General features: G+C 34.4%; 1 protein-coding gene and 1 pseudogene across 1 annotated transcript; one reads left to right on the top strand and one right to left on the bottom strand.

The window, feature by feature from the left end:
- Positions 1–3292: 3292 nt before the first annotated feature.
- LOC128185282 (uncharacterized) lies at positions 3293–7370 on the top strand. The gene is made up of 5 exons (XM_052854920.1): positions 3293–3420; positions 4009–4218; positions 4648–4791; positions 6215–6460; positions 7050–7370. The coding sequence occupies exons 2-5, from the start codon at positions 4140–4142 to the stop codon at positions 7085–7087; spliced, it is 507 nt and encodes a 168-aa protein (XP_052710880.1). The 5' UTR covers positions 3293–3420; positions 4009–4139; the 3' UTR covers positions 7088–7370.
- A 137-nt stretch (positions 7371–7507) lies between these two features.
- LOC128176295 (peroxidase-like protein) lies at positions 7508–18248 on the bottom strand (annotated as a pseudogene).
- Between the last annotated feature and the right edge of the window lie 211 nt (positions 18249–18459).

Genomic DNA, 18459 nt, shown 5'->3' with positions numbered 1-18459 from the left:
TCAATATGGAGATTTTATTCATAAACCTGTTACTTATAATGAAAGTAGGCCACTCTGTCCTGGAATTTTGTGTATTTCGCCCAGTTAATCGGCTTTTAGAGTATAGAATGTTTATGGATTAATAACGTTCGAATTGTTTTCAATCCTCTATCAAAGGTTATGATTTAATACCAAACGGAGCCGTAAAGCTGATCTTTTAAGACGCTGGAACATAATGACATAGTTCGACCGTGAACCTTGACCAAAAACCCTAATGCAAAATGATACTATTAGAAATCTACTCTGGTGCCAAACCACTAAGTTGAATCGATGTTGCAAAGACATTTTGCAATGGTCTTGTTGACTGACCACTCTGATCCGATTTAATTGAACAACCACAAGTAAAATAAAGCAGTGCAATTCATAATCCAATCGAATAATTGACCGGTACTTAATCAGAGGTCAACGTTAATCCTATGACCACTCTAATAAGTAAGTGTTAAGTTCTGAATTGTTTCTTTCTTTGTACCTATGGTCACGTGTAAATGAATGATACATTTATGTTTGACTACAAAAATCCCTATTTATACATTTATCAGAATCATTATAGAAGCAACATCAATACGTACAAAAGCTAGGCATAGGTGGTTTTGATAGTATTTCTATATATTTTTCTGTTTGTTTAGGATTGAGATTTGCAGTTTTTAAACCATAATTTATTTTGTTCATAGTATTGCAAGAGTGTTTGCAAATATCTCAGGATCACATCTAGCGTCGACATGAAATTAGAAAGCAAAAAAAAAAGCAAAACTAAAAAACAAAAAACAAAAAAATCAAATTAAAAACCCCTTAGCTATATAAAAACCAAACAAACACAAACAGGCGTAAACTTTTAGGTTCATAGAGATCATCTAAGATGGGTACCAATTGTGCCTCATTGCTAGCAGATCTATTTTTGTATTCTTATGAAGCAGAGTTAATTCAAAATCTTGTTCGTGAAAAAAATAAATCACACGCTGTGGCCTTCAACTCAACATTCAGGTATATCGACGACGTATTATCAATTAACAATTGTTATTTCCATACTTACGTCGATTCGATATATCCCAGTGAACTTCAAATAAAAGATATCATAGAGTCTGCGTCATCTGTTTCCTATTTGGATATTTTACTGGAAATGAATATTGATGGTAACCTAACAACAAAACTTTTTGATAAATCGATGACTTCAATTTTTCTAGTCAACTTTCCTACTTATGTAGCAATATACTTTGATCACCTGCATATGGTGTTTTTGTCTCTCAGTTAATTGGATACACAAGAGCATGCTCTTCGTGTGAACAGTTTCTGAGGCGAGGCAAGTTACTGACAAACAAGTTGATAAAACAGGACTATCAACAGTCTCGTTTGAAGTCATCTTTTCGTAAGTTCTATGGTCGATAAAACGATCTCGTCAGAAAATTCAATCTTCCACTGGGTCGCATGCTGACTGACGTTTTTCATACTAATTGTTAAACCATAATTAATCACCTAATTGTCTACGGCCCCCCCACCCCCCGATTACGACAAAGAGCACACGGCGGGTGTGACCGGTCAGCAGAGGATGCTCACTCCTCCTAGGCACCTGATCCTACCTCTATCTATTTGGAGGTCCGTGTTGCTCTTCTTTGAATTCGTATTTCGTTTTATGGATTTATGAGATGGTTGACGGTTTGTTATTGTCATTTTTTCATCTCTGTGCAATTGCAAGTATGTCTTACCCAAAACTGATACTTTGCGACTGTGGTACTTGCACTTCTGTTACCTCATTTGTGCATAGCCATAGGATAAAACTGATAATTAACAAGTGCGCACTTTTGACACTGGTTTGCAATAGATGAAATACTCAACTGAGATAATTATGTTTGCAACTTATCTGTAGATAAAACAGGCAGTATGAACGACATCGATACGACCATAAAATTCGAGTAACGATTGCCAACCTGTTGAAAAAAAACTTGCTTTCCCCATAGCAAAAAGAACGTTCATATCTTTTGCATTCATCGTTGTATGTTGATGGACAAGCATGTAAATCGGAATTGGTAAATCTGTTTTTTCATTACTTGACTGTTCATTTAAAACAGGCAATATTGAGTTTTACTTTAAACAATGTAAAATTGTTTAATTATAGTTTTGTAAACTATATGATGTTACAAAAGGATTAAAAACAGCAAAAGGACTTCATATTTAGCGATTTATGCTTACAATGTCTGTATTTCTTATTTCTATCTGTAATCCATTCATTCTAAATACTGTACTGGATAATAATGCCAATGTGGCATTTTTTCCGGCCTCCTAAGTTGTAGTAAAAAGGTAAACAATGCCGTTATAATATATTTTTGGCCTCAAGCATAATGAGGAGACGGGTGTATTTGAAGAACGTTGGCTCTCAGAGAAGCTGACAGGTCTCAGAGGTAATGTAGATGTACTAATAGTTGTCGTATTTCTATATTTTGTAACATACGGAAGCGTATTAGTGCCACATATGCACTTCACTGAAATTGACACTTTTTAAAGTACAAATGACGATTTTCATCGGTAATTTTTTTTTATCAAAGTTCACTTCCCGTGTCTGGGAGTTTTTGAGCATTAATATGTAAAACATTCAACAAACTTTTGTAAATTTTTGGAATCCATGTTTATCCTCGTAATTAAAAATAAAAACAAAGTTCAAAATGCATGCATGGAGGTATAACTAAATATTCCACATTTTCCGTAAAACTACAGTGTTGTAAGTAAGACTGCATGAGGACAAACAAAGAGATACTGGGAGCAATCCGTGCGATAATCTGTACGATAATCCGTGCGATAATCCGTACATCAACTTCTCTTGTTTATGTCTCAGCTGAAGCTAGATGCAGCTTTAACCAACGAAGAAAAATCAACTTCGGCTCTAGATATTTTACTGCTATTCTATTTCTTCTAATATTTTTAGATAATATATTTCTATTACAAATAACGGACTGAGTTAATCAATGTTTTAATCGCTTTTTATTAATATTTATAAAGCTTTAATAAGCTGTAAAATTAAGCTATATAAAGTTTGTGGTTTTTCATATAGGAAGATAATATATTATGTAATCATATATTCATTATCAGCATAATATATATATTACATAGGAATGGCCTACAACCGCTATTCTATGAATATAAGAGGAAACTAATAAACTATGTTCTATTACTAAGATTAGAAACATTAACACATCTTTAAACAAAACGTTTGAATAACAAACTTGTTAAGGACTTAAAAACGTAAAGTTAAGCTGTTAATCTCTAAAGTGTGTATGGCTGGCTGAATATTGTTTATAAATACTAAATCAAGGGTAAAAAATCATTTAGTTTGGCTTAAGTCTGGAGTGCTCCATAATATTCTAGATTCTGGAATTGATACAAGACGAGCAGGTATGTAAAAGTGAGACGTACTCACGTCAAATAGAAAAGTCCATGCAATGACATTGATAAGACTAAAAAGTAAAATTAAAAAAGGTCAATCTTTTCATAAATGAAATTGCCTTTAGTGCAAAGTTTTTATTTTATAAAATTAACTGGGTTGAAACCAATTTATGATTTTAGCAATATTAACGTATGCACATTAAGACTTGTTTTTTTAAACGATCATCGATTTTCCATTTTTTCTTGGAGTTTATTTGACGTCATTGCTATTATTACATTAATAACGTACGCCAGTCTCCAGTTATGGCGTGAGAATGGATGTTTGTTTCCGATATATTCAATGATCCATCAAAGATATTCACGGCATCCAGGTATCGATCAAATTGGTAAACTTTCTCAGATCTTTTTGTTTTGATGTGGAAAATCACTTATTTTTCATCATTACAATGACCGAATTTCATTGACTTCTATAAATGGATGAACAGTGTCGGCTTGCTCACACAATACCGCTGCTAATCTCTCTAAGTGATCTAGACCTTATTGGTTGCCGTTTGTCTTGGGACTATATCAAGACTACACAACTTCTTATCACTGTAGATCGATGTGTAGTTCTTGCATCTATCGGTACCCCTGAAGCGTTAGATGACTGTCAGCTCTGTCAGAATAAGTGATCTTGGATCATTACTTTCGTGCAAGACGATTAAGGTAGCTGTTCTGACTTGGTGGTAATGGCGAGAAGGGTCAGTCAGATCTCGGCCCACGAGACGGTGGTCATTCCAAACGACCTGACGGACGAGCAGTTTGAAGGTAGGAGAAAAATCATAATCCATAAAGTTATTAATCCTAAGCGAACGAGAAGCTAATAGACCAAGTTTGATTTGATGATAATATAAAATTATCTTGCAGTTTTTTCGTACTCGGACGAATTGATAAAAAAATAAGTTAAGTTCAAAGAAAAAAGTCCTAAAAAGTTTTTGCACCTTGGCAAACGAGCAGCCGAAGACTCGGAGAACAGTTTTCTTTGGAAGAGTTCTTAACCATAGCAAGTTTTGTAAACATTCTTAAACAATAAAATTCTAACATCTCAGAAGTTTGATTAGATTTTTTATCTACTATGTACATGAAGACAGTTAGCTATTGGCCTTTAATAGGACGGTATGTTATATTCGATGAAAGAAAATAGTGACGATAATTAGAAATTCTTGGAGATACCGTATATTTTTTTTATTATTTTAGAAATAAAAGAGTCTTTTCACAAGATAGACTTGAATGGAGATGGGAGGTTATCTCGGCGCGAGTTGATGAAGGCGGCGGCTATATTAGGGATGAACCCGACGGACAAGGACATCGACGCCATGATGAAAGACGTGGACAAAAATAGTACGTCAAAATTACAAATTACATGCATTTACATGTAGTAGAGGCCAGTGGCTTAAATACCATGTAAAATCAGTTCACAGTTGTGAGGAGCCTTCCGTTTTCTTTATTTAGTTTAGGACACAATGTGAATCCAATTGGTTACACAATGTACCGAATTAAACAAAGATTAGTCATGCAGACACTTTCACAGCATAATTATTGGACGACATTTTTCCCTTATCATTCGGTATTGACCTTTCTATTTTTATTTGAAAACAACGGTTTTATTTGGTTTTTGTTTGATTTCTTGTTTTTGTGAAATTTCGTTGTGCTCGTGGCATCGTTGCGACACCAGAGATTTATCTATCGAATATTCTGTAATTTATAATGATATAAAGTTTATATAAATCGGTTCTGTGCAGAGTAAAAGAGATACTTTGATATTTGAAATTCAGATCTTTATTGACAAATTTTTTTTAAAAAAAAGGACATGTTTTATTGTTATATTCAGTAGTATCCACGATAACAGGGAAAATTAAATTACATATAATCTAAAGAAAATTGAAAATAAAATTGATAAACCAAACAATTACCCCCCCCTCCACCCTCCCTAAAAAAAAACCCCAAAAAGAGCTCAAAACACCAAGAAAAAAAATCAAAATAGGATACTCCAGAATGCAATAGCATTGTTATCTTGGCATAATAATTAGAATGAATAGGTGCCTAAAACAAATTCCAGTCAGTGACCAATTTTCTCGGTGTCTGTTGACAGATTTATGTCATTATAATAACTTTACCCGAGAAAGATGAGGTTAACTTATCACAGATGGAAATAGCTGAACGTATCCTCAGACTGACAGTTAATAACAGTAAAACGTGTTTCCCATTGCCAAAGTTTTAGGGGTCCATAATGACGTTTGAGGAACATGATAGCTGTACTCCACCCCAAAGTGATTACCCCGCGTCAATTTACGGAGGGGTAATAGTTTTCGTGTCTGAGGGCATTTAATTAACAGTGTTTTGAACTGGTATGAACCTTGCATTAGAAAATCAATAGATCGTAACTAAAACAACGCTTTGAATTCCATTAGTATTTCCATTCAACAAGACGGCGCTTTCTGTATGAAAAGAGGGATAATTAGCGTTATGATGATTGCTTCCGTATTTTTTGTTTACTTATTTAGCTACCCACAAACGCCAACGATTCTATAAAGGAACCGTTAATTTTGCAAAAGATATCAATATTTTAATCGATAAGTTATTTTGCCTCAAACATTTCTTCATGAATGATTTCGTTATGAACAAAGATTTGTTATGATTTAAAACAAAATGTGTTGCTTTATCTTAGTAGTTTCAGTAATGAAATGACCTATTTTGGTTGATGATTTATCAGTTTGAATTAGAAATTTGTGTGTAATTTTGCTCGCACCGTTCAATTTATTAGATGACGGCTTTATCAGCTTCAAGGAATATCTGAAGATAATGCAAGACAACTACAGGGAGGTGGATCTCGAGAAGGAGCGGATGAAGGCGGCCTTCCGGTACATAGACAAGGACAACGACGGATTCCTGACCCTGAAGGAACTCAAGACCATCCTGTCCCACAACAACTCGGGGATCTCCGACCAGGAAATCGAACAGTTCTTTAAGCAGATCGACACGGACGGCGACGGAAAGATTGACTATGAAGGTAGGACTTACTTCTAAACATGTGACTAGGGGATTGTTGGCCTAAGGTTTATATTAACTTAAAAACTGTTCATGGGAAAATTGACTAGGAAGTTGTGAATTAGTTGTAAAAATGTAATCTTGGAAGGATTAACAATGAAGATGTGAATGTAATGTGTCAGCTTAAGGAGTAACATATCAGAGAAAGAGTGGCCACAGAACCAATAAGATAGGAGTGTTAGGTTTTATTGTAATAGTACATGCATCATGGCAAAACAGGGAGCATTGGCTACATAAAGAAGTATGACAGCTTTAAAGTGTTATCAAAGAGATTGACGATAAAGAAAAGAATATCGTGTAAACATGTAATGAACAGGAAAAGATCGACAATTATGGTACATTGGACAAGCATAACTTACTTGTCAAATGAGGGAATTATAAACATGCTTAATTTCAGTTACAATAAGAAAGTGAAGGTTAGCCAGGTTTTTCTTAAAAGGTTTCAGAATAACTCAAAGAATATTTTGAAAAAATCGATCTATGAGGCACTTGTCAGCTAACTTTTTTCTTGAGTCTAATTTTTCTATTGATATTTTTTATTTTTGTTTTAGAATTCATCGAATCTGACCTATGTTCTGCAGTATTTTGATATAAAATCACAACGTCATGGAACCAAACATCATCTGTCTAACAATACATGTATACAATTCAACGAGACACTGAATATTGTTCACGAACTTGTTATGTCTACGTGTTAAATTTATTTTTGTTATTCAAGTGCATATTGTTGCTTTATCATCATACCTCATTAAAACTTCTTTCTTTTGTAGAGAAGTATTATAGATAAGTATTACTTATATATTTGCATTTAATTGTAACAGCGGTCTGGTATACTTTAAAGGACTGTACTTGTATAGTAAAAAGTAAAGGTCTTTTGTATTTTCTTTTTTATACCCCCGCTCCGTGGGATATATTTTTGTACCAATCAGACGTCAACTTCCTGTTAAATGACGACTTTGTTTATTTTTTAATTAGCCAAAATTTTCAAACAAATTTTTGTCAAAGGATTCTCAGCAACTGTTTATCGCAGATGCTTGAAATTTTTACACAGTATTTGTATAGGCATGCTATATCGTGGAATGTATTTTTGTACCAATCGGACGTCAACTTCCTGTTTAATGAGTACTTTGTTTATTTTTAGCCAAAATTTTCAAACAAGTTTCCGTCAAAGATTTCTCAGCAATTGTTAATTGCAGATGCTTGAAATTTTAACATACTATTTGTTTTGGCATGCCATATTGTGGGATATATTTTTGTATCAATTGGACGTCAACTTCCTGTTAAATAATGACTTTGTTTATTTTTAGCCAAAATTTTCAAACAAATTTTCGTCAAAGATTTCTCAGCAGCTATTTATCGCAGATGCTTGAAATTTTAACACACTATTTGTTTAGGCATGCTATATTGTGGGATATACCGGTATTTCTGTACCAATCGGATGCCAGCTTTCTGTTTAATGTCGACTTTGCTTATTTTGCATATTCACATCAGAGCGGGGGTATCACTAGTGAGCATTGGCTCACAGATATCTTGTTGTATTTCTGCAAAGTAAAAAACTCATTTAATTAAATTATCTTCATTTCCGTCCGGCGGATTTTGAAATTCATTTAACTATGACACAACTTGTGAACTGCTTGAGAACCAGGTTAGACCGAGTGGAAATTAATGAGCAGGCCCATGGATAGCACTGCGCATGCCTGGATTCAGTGGGAAATAGAACAAGGGATTGTAGCTTCCTTTTCGTTTCCCACCTAGCTCTTGGAGTCGTTTGGCAAATGGCTTTATACTTAATCCAAGAGTACGTTTTCTAAGTATTTTCTTGCATGACAAGGGAGATTTTCTGTCAAAATATAAGATACTCTATGAAGGATACCACTTTATGTAGCATAATTAAGATGCGAGTGAATTAGAGATAAGTTAGCTGCAATCTAAGTAGTCTGTTCCAATCACTCTCTTTTTTGTAAGAATTTTTTTTTTATATCTGAAGGGTATTTTAATGAGAGAGAGAGAGAGATAGAGAGAGAGAGAGAGAGAGAGAGAGAGAGAGAGAGAGATTTTACCCGCGAAAGTTGGATCGCAACATCAATCGAGGTTAGAAGTAATGGAAGACGCCAATATTGTTCATAACTGAACACAGTATCTTTGAGTATGTGGTCTTTTTAATTTGAGCAAGCTCGGCTGAAACAAATGTTAGATTTGATTTTTCAGTATTATTGTTAAATACATGCGCTTTAAATTTGATTTTAACGAACTGTTAACTATAGATGTAAGTTAACACCATTGTTAACGTAGAAACAATATTTGTATGGTTTAAATAGACATCATCTCAAGTAATTTTTGAGACACGTTAATCATACAGTTTGACGTTGGAACTCAGAAAATAAATATTCTGTGGTAGTTGTCCTAGAAGGTTTTTTGTTGATTCACTATCATGATAATTATCTATGCAGATTTCTGATTTCACCCCCATAAAATTAGAGATCAGAAAATGTTGTTTGTTTTTTGTTTGAGTTTATATAGTCATTTTTACACTTGCAAATATGCATCTTTATATAAAACTAGAGATTAGCAAAAAGCTATATTTTTGTGCGAACTTTTTAATGATATCACAATGTTAACCTTAATGGTTGTAAACATAAAAAATGGTCCTTCATTTAATGAAAAATTACCTTTCTTAAAGGTAAATATAAGTGATAAACAGCATGTTAAAAAGTTCATCGGAATATGACTTGGTTGGTCCGTGAGATATTCCGAGAAGTCCTATGGACTTCGCATGATTTAATCTCGTGACCAACCAAGTTAATAACACGCTGTTTGTTTCTTTTATGTATGTTTTACCTCGGGTAAATGCAGCTACTGGATTTTCTGGGAATTTCCTTTCGTACCAAAACCTGTCGCCATGCTTGTACAGACTGAACTGATAGGCTATCAGACATTGGAACGTGGGTCCCAGTATACTGCCTGTGTCAGGTGTTTCAGACATACCACCAGCAAATAAATCGATGTCGTCAGTATGTCTGAAGATACATTTAAAACATGTAACAAAGGAATGAATTATCAAGGGCAGAATCAGATATCTGAGATTTAAGGAACATACGCCATATTGTAAACATATTTTCTGATTTCCATCAATCCAATACGGTGTATTTTATTGCGTTTAACATGTTTAAAAGGCTAACTTTACCTTAAAGTAATACATGTACAGTAAACTGGCGTCGGAAGCAAATTGAAAGTGGGGGGGGGGGGGGGGGCTAGACTAATCCTCTGAAATATTGCGAAAAAAGTAATTCCCAAAATCATGGAAATCCTAATCCGTGGGGGGAGTATACCTATACTTCCAAAAGAAAAAAAAACTTTACTTACCCCAATTTTTTTCCCCAAAATCATGAAATTCCTAATCGGGGGGGGGGGGGGGGGGGCTACTACGCTTCTGAATCCAACTTCTCAATCTTTCAAGGAACAATAATCTTTCCTGCGAGAAAAAGTTGGGGGGGGGGCGGCTGAACCCTCTATCATGCTATGTTTCTAATGGTTAGGTATAACTTTGCAAAAAAAGTGGGGGGGGGGGGGCTAAGCCCCCTCCCTAGCCCCCCGGTTCCGACGCCTATGCAGTAAGTATTAGTATATCTACATATATGCTCGCTGAAGTGCTTTCGCGGATTGCGGGCTGTGGTTGATTAATCCCCCACGCGTAACTGTAAAGAAGTTGGCTCTAGGGAGACCACAGAACTGTCGGTAAGCGTTGTAGGACGGAATACCGTGTTCTCGACCCCTCTGGACATTGAGAGCTCCCAAATCTAAGGAAGGCGTTTCTACTGAAGGTCCCATAAAATTGAAATTTTCAAACAGTCTATTTCTGATTCCTTCTACTAGAAATCGATCGGACCTGGATTTAGGTTCCCTGGACATCAACCTAGCCATACGCTCATAACCACCTTCATACGTTAAATCTGGGACCTCAAAATGTTTGTGTACAGGAAAGGTGATAGGTCTGCCTTTTTTAAGATGTCCGACGGTATTGCGGACCAAACTGTGACCCATTCGGTAGGCCGCCACACCAAACGCATTAATGGTCCTAAGGTCAATGAAAGGATTGTAATTGTCAACATGGCCGGACCGTCGGGATCGAAGGTTGAAAGCTTTCATAGTTTTATTATCCAGAACAGCGGGTAAAAATTCATTATAAGTTACGTGTTGGAGTTCCGCAATAACTATCCTTTTGGTCTCTTGGAATAGTATTTTATCATTTGTTATGGCTGTCGCGTTCCTTAATGCGTCAGCAATATATTAATCAATTTGTGACGTCTTAACCACGTGATGTGAGGCACAGTTAAAGTTGGTGTTTCACTCTGTCTGTGGTCGCCTTTGATAAAAAAAAAAAAGAGATACATATCGCAATAAAACAAGATCTTACTTTTAGGAAATAAACGGACATAAAGTATTGAAACGATTCTGACAATTAAACACTTCCCGTAATAGGACTAACAACCCCTTCCTCTTTCTGTACCTGCAACGAAGCAGTCTCTCTTCGCCTTGATTTCTGCCGGACAGCCTTGCGGATGCGGAGGCAAAATATTTTGAACGTGTTCAGCAAGCCTTCCATTAGCTAAATTATAAAAAAAACACTGTTAAATGATTACCTTTTCACTATTATGTATGACTTTTATCATTAACAAGTTGTACGCACATTTTTCTCTAAGCTGATTTTCCCTACTTGAATCAGAGCAATAGATCATAGAACCGTCCACGAACGACGTCCTCTCGTTAATCTGTTCCCGGACACCTGATAAAATTGATACACAGAATAATGATATCCTCTGGGGTATTTTTCTTAGTGATTGAATTATTATCTTGTACCAATCTACATTATAAATACTCTAAATAATAGCAACGTTTGTTGCATTCTTTATAGTTTGAGATGGTTTAACCAAAAAATTGATGGCATATAAGGTAGAACATGATGTTACTAATAATATACATGTACTAGCATTACAATTTGAGGAACATTAAATATTTCTATAGTAGGATTTTTTCTACTATGCTTCGAAATGTGGAAAATGACACTTATGTCATATTTATTCCTACAGTAAATGTACCTGTATATTGAGATAGTCCCTAAGAAGAACCAAATGGTAGATTTTCTTGAAACTTCGCAAACAAACTAGAGTTAATAATAGGTTAAAAACAAAGAGCTTTACTATTGAAGCTTTTTAGCAAAAAAAAAAAACAAAACACAAAACAACACATTAGCCTTTTTAAGTTCCTCAGAAAACGTTAGAAATTAATTTTTTCTATTATGTACTTTTCACTTGTTTGCATTCATCTCCTTACAGACCTGGAAACGCTCTGATAAAATCGGCAATTATTCCATTGCGAAGTCGTATTTGTATCAAACGCAATCGTATTGATGTTACGTCTATTGGTAAAGTTAAGACAGCAATAGAAAAATAGTTACCGTTTTGACATCCAAGGGGCGGTGCTCCGGTGTGACGAACAAAGTGCATGCAGGTCTTGAATTGGGGAAAAAAATGGTCTCTGTCCTCTATGTTAACTGGGATGATGAAGCAAGCCGCAGGTTTCATAGAACCCCTGAAAAAAAATACAAAACCAAGATCAATTATCTATAACAATCATTGATAAAATGTTTTAATTTTAGGTGCATTGCAAGATTCATCGGATCAAAATGGACATGTTTAGCGTTTTTAATTAAATGTGACAAGCAGTAAACAATAGATTGAAGACAAATGATGTGGAACTTGAAAGTGCTTTTGCAATTATTGACATGTAGACTTAAAGGTCATATTTCGAGGACTAATAATTTTGATGAGGAATGTAAAAATCGAAATTTTATTGTTATTGAGGTAAGCCATAACTGTCAAAAAATGCCTCAAAGTTTGACAAGGCCTGTTTATAATCTAAGGGGGAGGAGCTTGGAAATTTATATAAAACTCAACATCATTATTTGTACAAGTTTTTTTTGGTTACAAATAAATGGTTAAAAAAGAAGAGATAACAACATGATTTTAATTAAAGGTAATTAGTAAGCAAATAATTCAGAGCAATAGAGTTTTAAGAAATATCTCACATTTCTACAGTATTTTTACAGTACGAGTTTATTAGATTGTACTGCGTAGCGTGTCAACCATCACTCAAACAAATGCACCGTGCACGTTTGGGAAGAAATAGGAACACATTTCAATCAGTTTACTTTTACTACTGCAAATCATTCAGTTGACAAATACGGAATAAAAATATATTAATTTAATATATTGACAAAATGTGAAGCTACTTGCCCAATTGGGTCGCAACAGTCAAGAATAGGTTTGTTTGTAGGGGCTGAAATTAAAATATGCAAATATTAAAGAAATTCTTACCAGTGCTTGTGTACTTAAATACATAAAAAAACCTTTTTTCACGACATTAGCATAGTTTGTTTTAATATGGTTTCTAGAAATCACCACCACTCTTTTTTAGGGGGTGGGGTGAATGGTCCTACGTGTTTCCGAAGGCGTAGAGATGACATCGTGGTCAATAAACTGTCCATAGTTGGTCAGAAATGTGAGAACCTGGCACTGACCGGGGTCATGCCCTGGAAGACCCTGTTACTGACGGTTCGGGCACTGGGCAGGGGGGAGTTGTCCACAGATCGTGTTCGGGGGGAGTCGATCCTTGAACCGCATGAAACAATCAATGCCTCGAAAAAATTTTGAAAAATAAAAGCTTTTCAGAAGTAAACTAATACATGTAGAGGGTATAACTAAAAAAATTGCAAGGAAAAAAGATTTTCATACGCACGATTATCGTAAGCATTCGGTAGGACTCGCTGTTGAGGAGTGAAGGAGGATCCCAGGAGAGGGTTGATCGGGTTGTTACATTGTCCGTCTGTTCGTCGGTAGGGGTCGCTGAAGACACATTGGGGCATCTCATAACAGTATGGTTCGAACGTTCTCTCAAAACTTTCTAGAATCTCCGGATCCGACACTGCTCTTTGGAAACTCACAACTAATAAAGTTAAAAACACATGCACTTTTATTATAAGTAGTTAGAGTAGACTTTAAAGACAAGAAAAAAGATAGACGAAACATACCATATTAACGTACTACTTTCTTACAGATTCAGTTACAATCACGTATCTTTAAAAATATGAGCAAAATTGTCTTATATTCTTTTCATGAAGGGAAATACGGGAGATAACTCTATATACATATACCAATTAAATAAATTAACTCTGATGATTTATACAAATTTTTGTTTATATCTTAAATCACATATTGATTATTTTGTAGGAAAAACAACGTTTTGATTGGAGCAAAATGTTTTAGTATTACTTTGTCTTCTAATGAATATTGTCGATATGTTTAAAATCATTTACAATCAAAGTTAATATATTAAAACGATTTGAATAAAAACTTAATTAAAGTCCTTTGAGCCAAAAACCCGCCGAGCCAAATCTTGCCACGCTCGGGGCGGGTCTACCCCCAAATAATGCAGACTGCAAAGCATCGTTTACAGTAACATCGATATCTCCTTGGGCAATAGTATCGCAAATTAAACAAACCGTGGCAAAGAACGTAACCGTCAGCGCTGCCTTCATTTTTGTCACTTATTAAAAATATAAACACACAAATTTGAAATGTTAATACGTGTTCTCAGGAACTGGTTTGCATCCTGTAACTTCTCCGTTCAAAGCCTCTGACTGGCAAATAGTTCTTAAATTAATTTGCTACATTCGTATTGGCTAAACGTTGTGATACCTCAGAAGGAAATATGATTCAGACTGAACCGCCGAGAATCAGTTTCAATTTTAAGTGTACGATATAGACAAAACTATGCGTATCTATCTGAATAGCGATTATATAGTATTCATTGAATATCACTGTATCCAGCGATGCTTAATTCAATTCACGGGTATGATTAGATTGATAAGTGAAATTGATTGTAATATATGGAAAAAATTACACTTATACACATACACACAGTAAGTGATTGCTTAAACAACAATATGCTGTCTATGGTGATTCATGCTGGTATGAAGGTTGCGACATTGCGATGTTCAGAGTAATCGCTACCCTTACAGTTCGCATGAATCATCAAAGTAACTATATAATTTATTAAGAAACTTATGTTCATGTGTGTTATTAATTTGTATGCTGCGCTGGCCCCAACGGTCGCAATATAATTATAACACATACTTAGTATTATATAGCAATGTCATGACTATTTTTGAAGTGATTTTTTATAATTCTTATTTGATTGCAATTTTTTTGCATGTCAACATAGTTATGTTGCATGTTGACATTACTATCTTCCATGTCAATGTAGTAATAACTTCCACACAAAGGACAGAGATATGCCACCATAGATAAATGATGTATGCATAAAACGGAAAAGTTTAAAGGGGACCCCCCCCCCCTCCAGATTGTTTTTATCTGAAAATTTTATTTGTGACAGTCATCAAAATAATATTGAAAATTGACCTAAAGATACGGAAGCGTATTAGTGCCACATATGCACTTCACATTTTTTTTATTTTTCACACTTTAATCTGCAAAATTCACACTTTAATCTGTAAATTTTACATTTTAATCTGTAAAATTCACACTTTAAAGTGTAAAATTCACACAGATTAAAATTTACACTTTAATCTGTAAAATTCACACTTAAATCTGTAAATTTTACAATTTAAAGGTTAAAACTCACACTGAATTTTACTATTTAAAGTGTGAATTTTACACTTTAAAGTGTGAATTTTACACTTTAAAGTGTGAAATTTTCACTTTAAAGTGTGAAATTTTCACTTTAAATTGTAAATTTTGCAGATTAAAGTGTAAATTTTACAGATTATAGTGTGAATTTTACACTTTAAAGTGTGAATTTTACAGATTAAAGTGTAAAATTTACAGATTAAAGTGTAAATTTTACAGATAAAAGTGTTAATTTTACACTTTAAAGTGTGAATTTTACAGATTAAAGTGTAAAATTTACAGATTAAAGTGTAAATTTTACAGATTAAAGTGTGAATTTTACACTTTAAAGTGTGAATTTTACAGATTAAAGTGTAAAATTTACAGATTAAAGGTTACAGATTAAAGTGTGGAAAAAAATACGCTTCCGTAAAGACGCTTCCGTAGTAGGGACACCTTGGATCACAAATGTGAGGTTATGTGCGGCTCCTGTGCTCGCCCAGGCAAACACACCGTTAATCATATCAAATTTGACAGCTGTTCTTAGTGACTTTAATTGATTGCAACTGTCAGTGAATATTTGTTTTTATATTCTTTTTTTTTTTAAATTAGAGATTTAATCAATTAATTTTTTATAAATTAATTTTAGAATTAATACTAAACAAATTTAGTCTTCTGTTTCTGCTTTTATCTTAACAAATAAAATAAGGCTTAGTTATTTATATTAGATACTTTTAGTGGTCTATGTAAACTCAAATTGGGTTCAAACTTGCATTGTACCCATCTATTTCTACTATATTTTTCTACTTCTATTTCTAAAATATAAAAAATGCACTAAGGAATCGGAGGTTTACTTGAGTTTTTTCAAACAAAATTAAATTGTTGAAAAATAAACTGATTTCATATTAAAATATATGAATAATTCTTTGACACAAATAAGCCGTGGTAATTTTAGAAAATATATAAGCCCTGGAGGAAAAAAACGTTTTCGGAACCAGCCATTGTTGATATAATTAATGAGCATGTGAAGCCTCATTTACTTTATAATGTGTTCCTGCTTCATAAATAACAGACGGCTGACAAAAACTCAATCTTAATTATCTTCCTTTCACAAAATATGTGTATATAATTTAATTTATTAACTATAGATGCCTATACGATCGTCAAAACCTGATTTTGTGTTTTTTACAGGTGAGACCGATTTAATACTAAGTGAAGACTGCCCGGTGTTTCAAGTTCAGGTGTATTTTTATCACTGATAACATATAATGTTACATGAGGTGCAGAAGAATTATATACAAAAGTAGAAGAAGAGCAAGATTTACAAAAGAGAAACAAAAAAAGTAAACAGTGAATTTTTTAAATAGTTGTTACGTAGGATGACCGATCAAATCAAATATTTTTCTAATTAAAGTACACATTTTCATAAGAATTACATGATATGAAGAGGACAAAAGTGTTCTAAATTTTAAGGTGTTTGGCTTTTTCAGATAATTATTATAATTCCTAAACACTTTTTTCTTACATGTGACAATGCACTACATTCAAAAACATAATGGAATTCATCGCCAATTTGATTGGCTTCACATAAATCACACTTGCGGTCTTCACGTGGAGTTTTGTTCCATCTACCAATTTCTATAGGGAGGTGGTGGTTTAACAGATGAAACAAGACCCCTGATTATGATATGTGTACATGTAACACTAATGTCTTCCAATTCGGACTTGTGTTAAATGTACCAGCAGCCAGAAATGCTCTACTTATAGCTGTAATATATACTAACTAGAACTGTCCTCCATTCTTCAGATGAGTTTTTTGCAAGCTTAAATCGAAATTGTTGTTTATACTCTTTAAATCTTAAACCGGATGACCTAGTCGCCGCTAACCTGACGTCATTCATGTATTTCAAGAAATCTTAGGCTTTAGTAGGATGAGCCTACAAATAAACGTTGCGAATATAGTAAAAGCATCTGTCCATTGTTGAATATTGGTAATATTTTTTGCATTTTTTTTTCTGTAGCTTGAAGCTAACCGTTCACCAAAACAAGTGATTGTTTTTTAGGCTCATTGAAATTCACAAACATTTTTGTCAAGTCCACGTACTGACCGTTAATTATTTTGTTCTTTAACTCTTGAGAAACATTTAAACCTAAAACGTTGTTATAGCTAACAGTGTGAGGAACATCAGTAAAATTTTGAACTGTACCTGATACCGGGCAAGAATTTTTTTCCCACCACATGCCCAACCTACGGGGATTTCTCCACTGTCTCTGAAGTGTCCCTGTTTACAGAATGCCCCCTCTTTGCTTCTGACTGCTGCAGATTATTTGGCGGACCTTCTCTCCGCCCTGCGATCCGTTGATGTGCAAGTTGTACATTGGGCCGACAGAAATCTACCAACATCGACTTACTGTGGTTTCATTAATATTCAAGGTATCAATTTTCGTGGATAAAGTGAAAATCACGGTTTTAAGGATACGTAAATTCGTGGCCAATGACCCTATCAATGCAAGATGTTAATGGAAATTGCACTTCAATGAAGACCTAATTTCGTGGATCAACTTAATAATGAAATCCACGAAAAATAGCATTCAACGAATATTGATAAAATCACAGTAATCCTTCAAATCCTTCAACTTTTGCAAACTATCGAGGTAAATATTTTTCACTTTAATTGTTACTCGAAACAGTTTCAGAGATCTCGCAGGATATTTTGTAAAAAGATTTCATTTATTATACCCCCCGCAAACAAATTTGGGGGGGGGGGGTATATAGGAATCACCTTGTCCGTTCGTCTGTCAGTCTGTACCATCGTGTCTGATCCATATCTTTCTTATGGAGAAATATTGGAAGTTATTCACATAAAGATTGGTTATGACCCAAGGGTGTCTCTTGATTTGAAACAAGGTCATTTGAGCAGATTCAAGGTCACTGGAGGGAAAAGTGAACTATATACTTGAGGAAGTTTGTTCCACGGCTGCTGCAGAGCCTCTTGTTGAAAACCTGTTGGACTGAACCTTGTACGCCCGAAACTGTTCCATCATCAAAGGTGGACTGTACAGCATCGTTTACGTTCTTGAGCAACAATTTTTGTATACAAGACATACGACGGAGGTTAAAAACAGTGCATCCTTTATTTTCATTGCGTGTTTCTGACTAATCTATATTATCAAGGACTGGTTTGCATAGTTTATATAATCAACTCTTTTTAATTAAAACATTTGACTGAAGAAAATACAGTAAAAGACAATCATACTGTTTGTTTGCAGACGTGTC

The sequence above is a fragment of the Crassostrea angulata genome, chromosome 1, assembly GCF_025612915.1.
Source record: "Crassostrea angulata isolate pt1a10 chromosome 1, ASM2561291v2, whole genome shotgun sequence".
Classification (NCBI taxonomy): domain Eukaryota; kingdom Metazoa; phylum Mollusca; class Bivalvia; order Ostreida; family Ostreidae; genus Magallana; species Magallana angulata.
The sequence above is the reverse complement of the archived record's forward strand: the minus strand, read 5'-3'. Positions and strand labels throughout refer to the sequence as shown.

What these genes read in the sequence shown, in the direction of transcription:
- LOC128185282 (XM_052854920.1), top strand. Translation starts at nt 4,140, where the DNA reads ATGGCGAGAAGGGTCAGTCAGATCTCGGCCCACGAGACGGTGGTCATT. An exon ending in GAAAGACGTGGACAAAAATA is followed by an intron (nt 4,792 to 6,214) that starts GTACGTCAAAAT and finishes TCAATTTATTAG; the next exon opens with ATGACGGCTTTATCAGCTTC. An exon ending in CGGAAAGATTGACTATGAAG is followed by an intron (nt 6,461 to 7,049) that starts GTAGGACTTACT and finishes TTTTTGTTTTAG; the next exon opens with AATTCATCGAATCTGACCTA.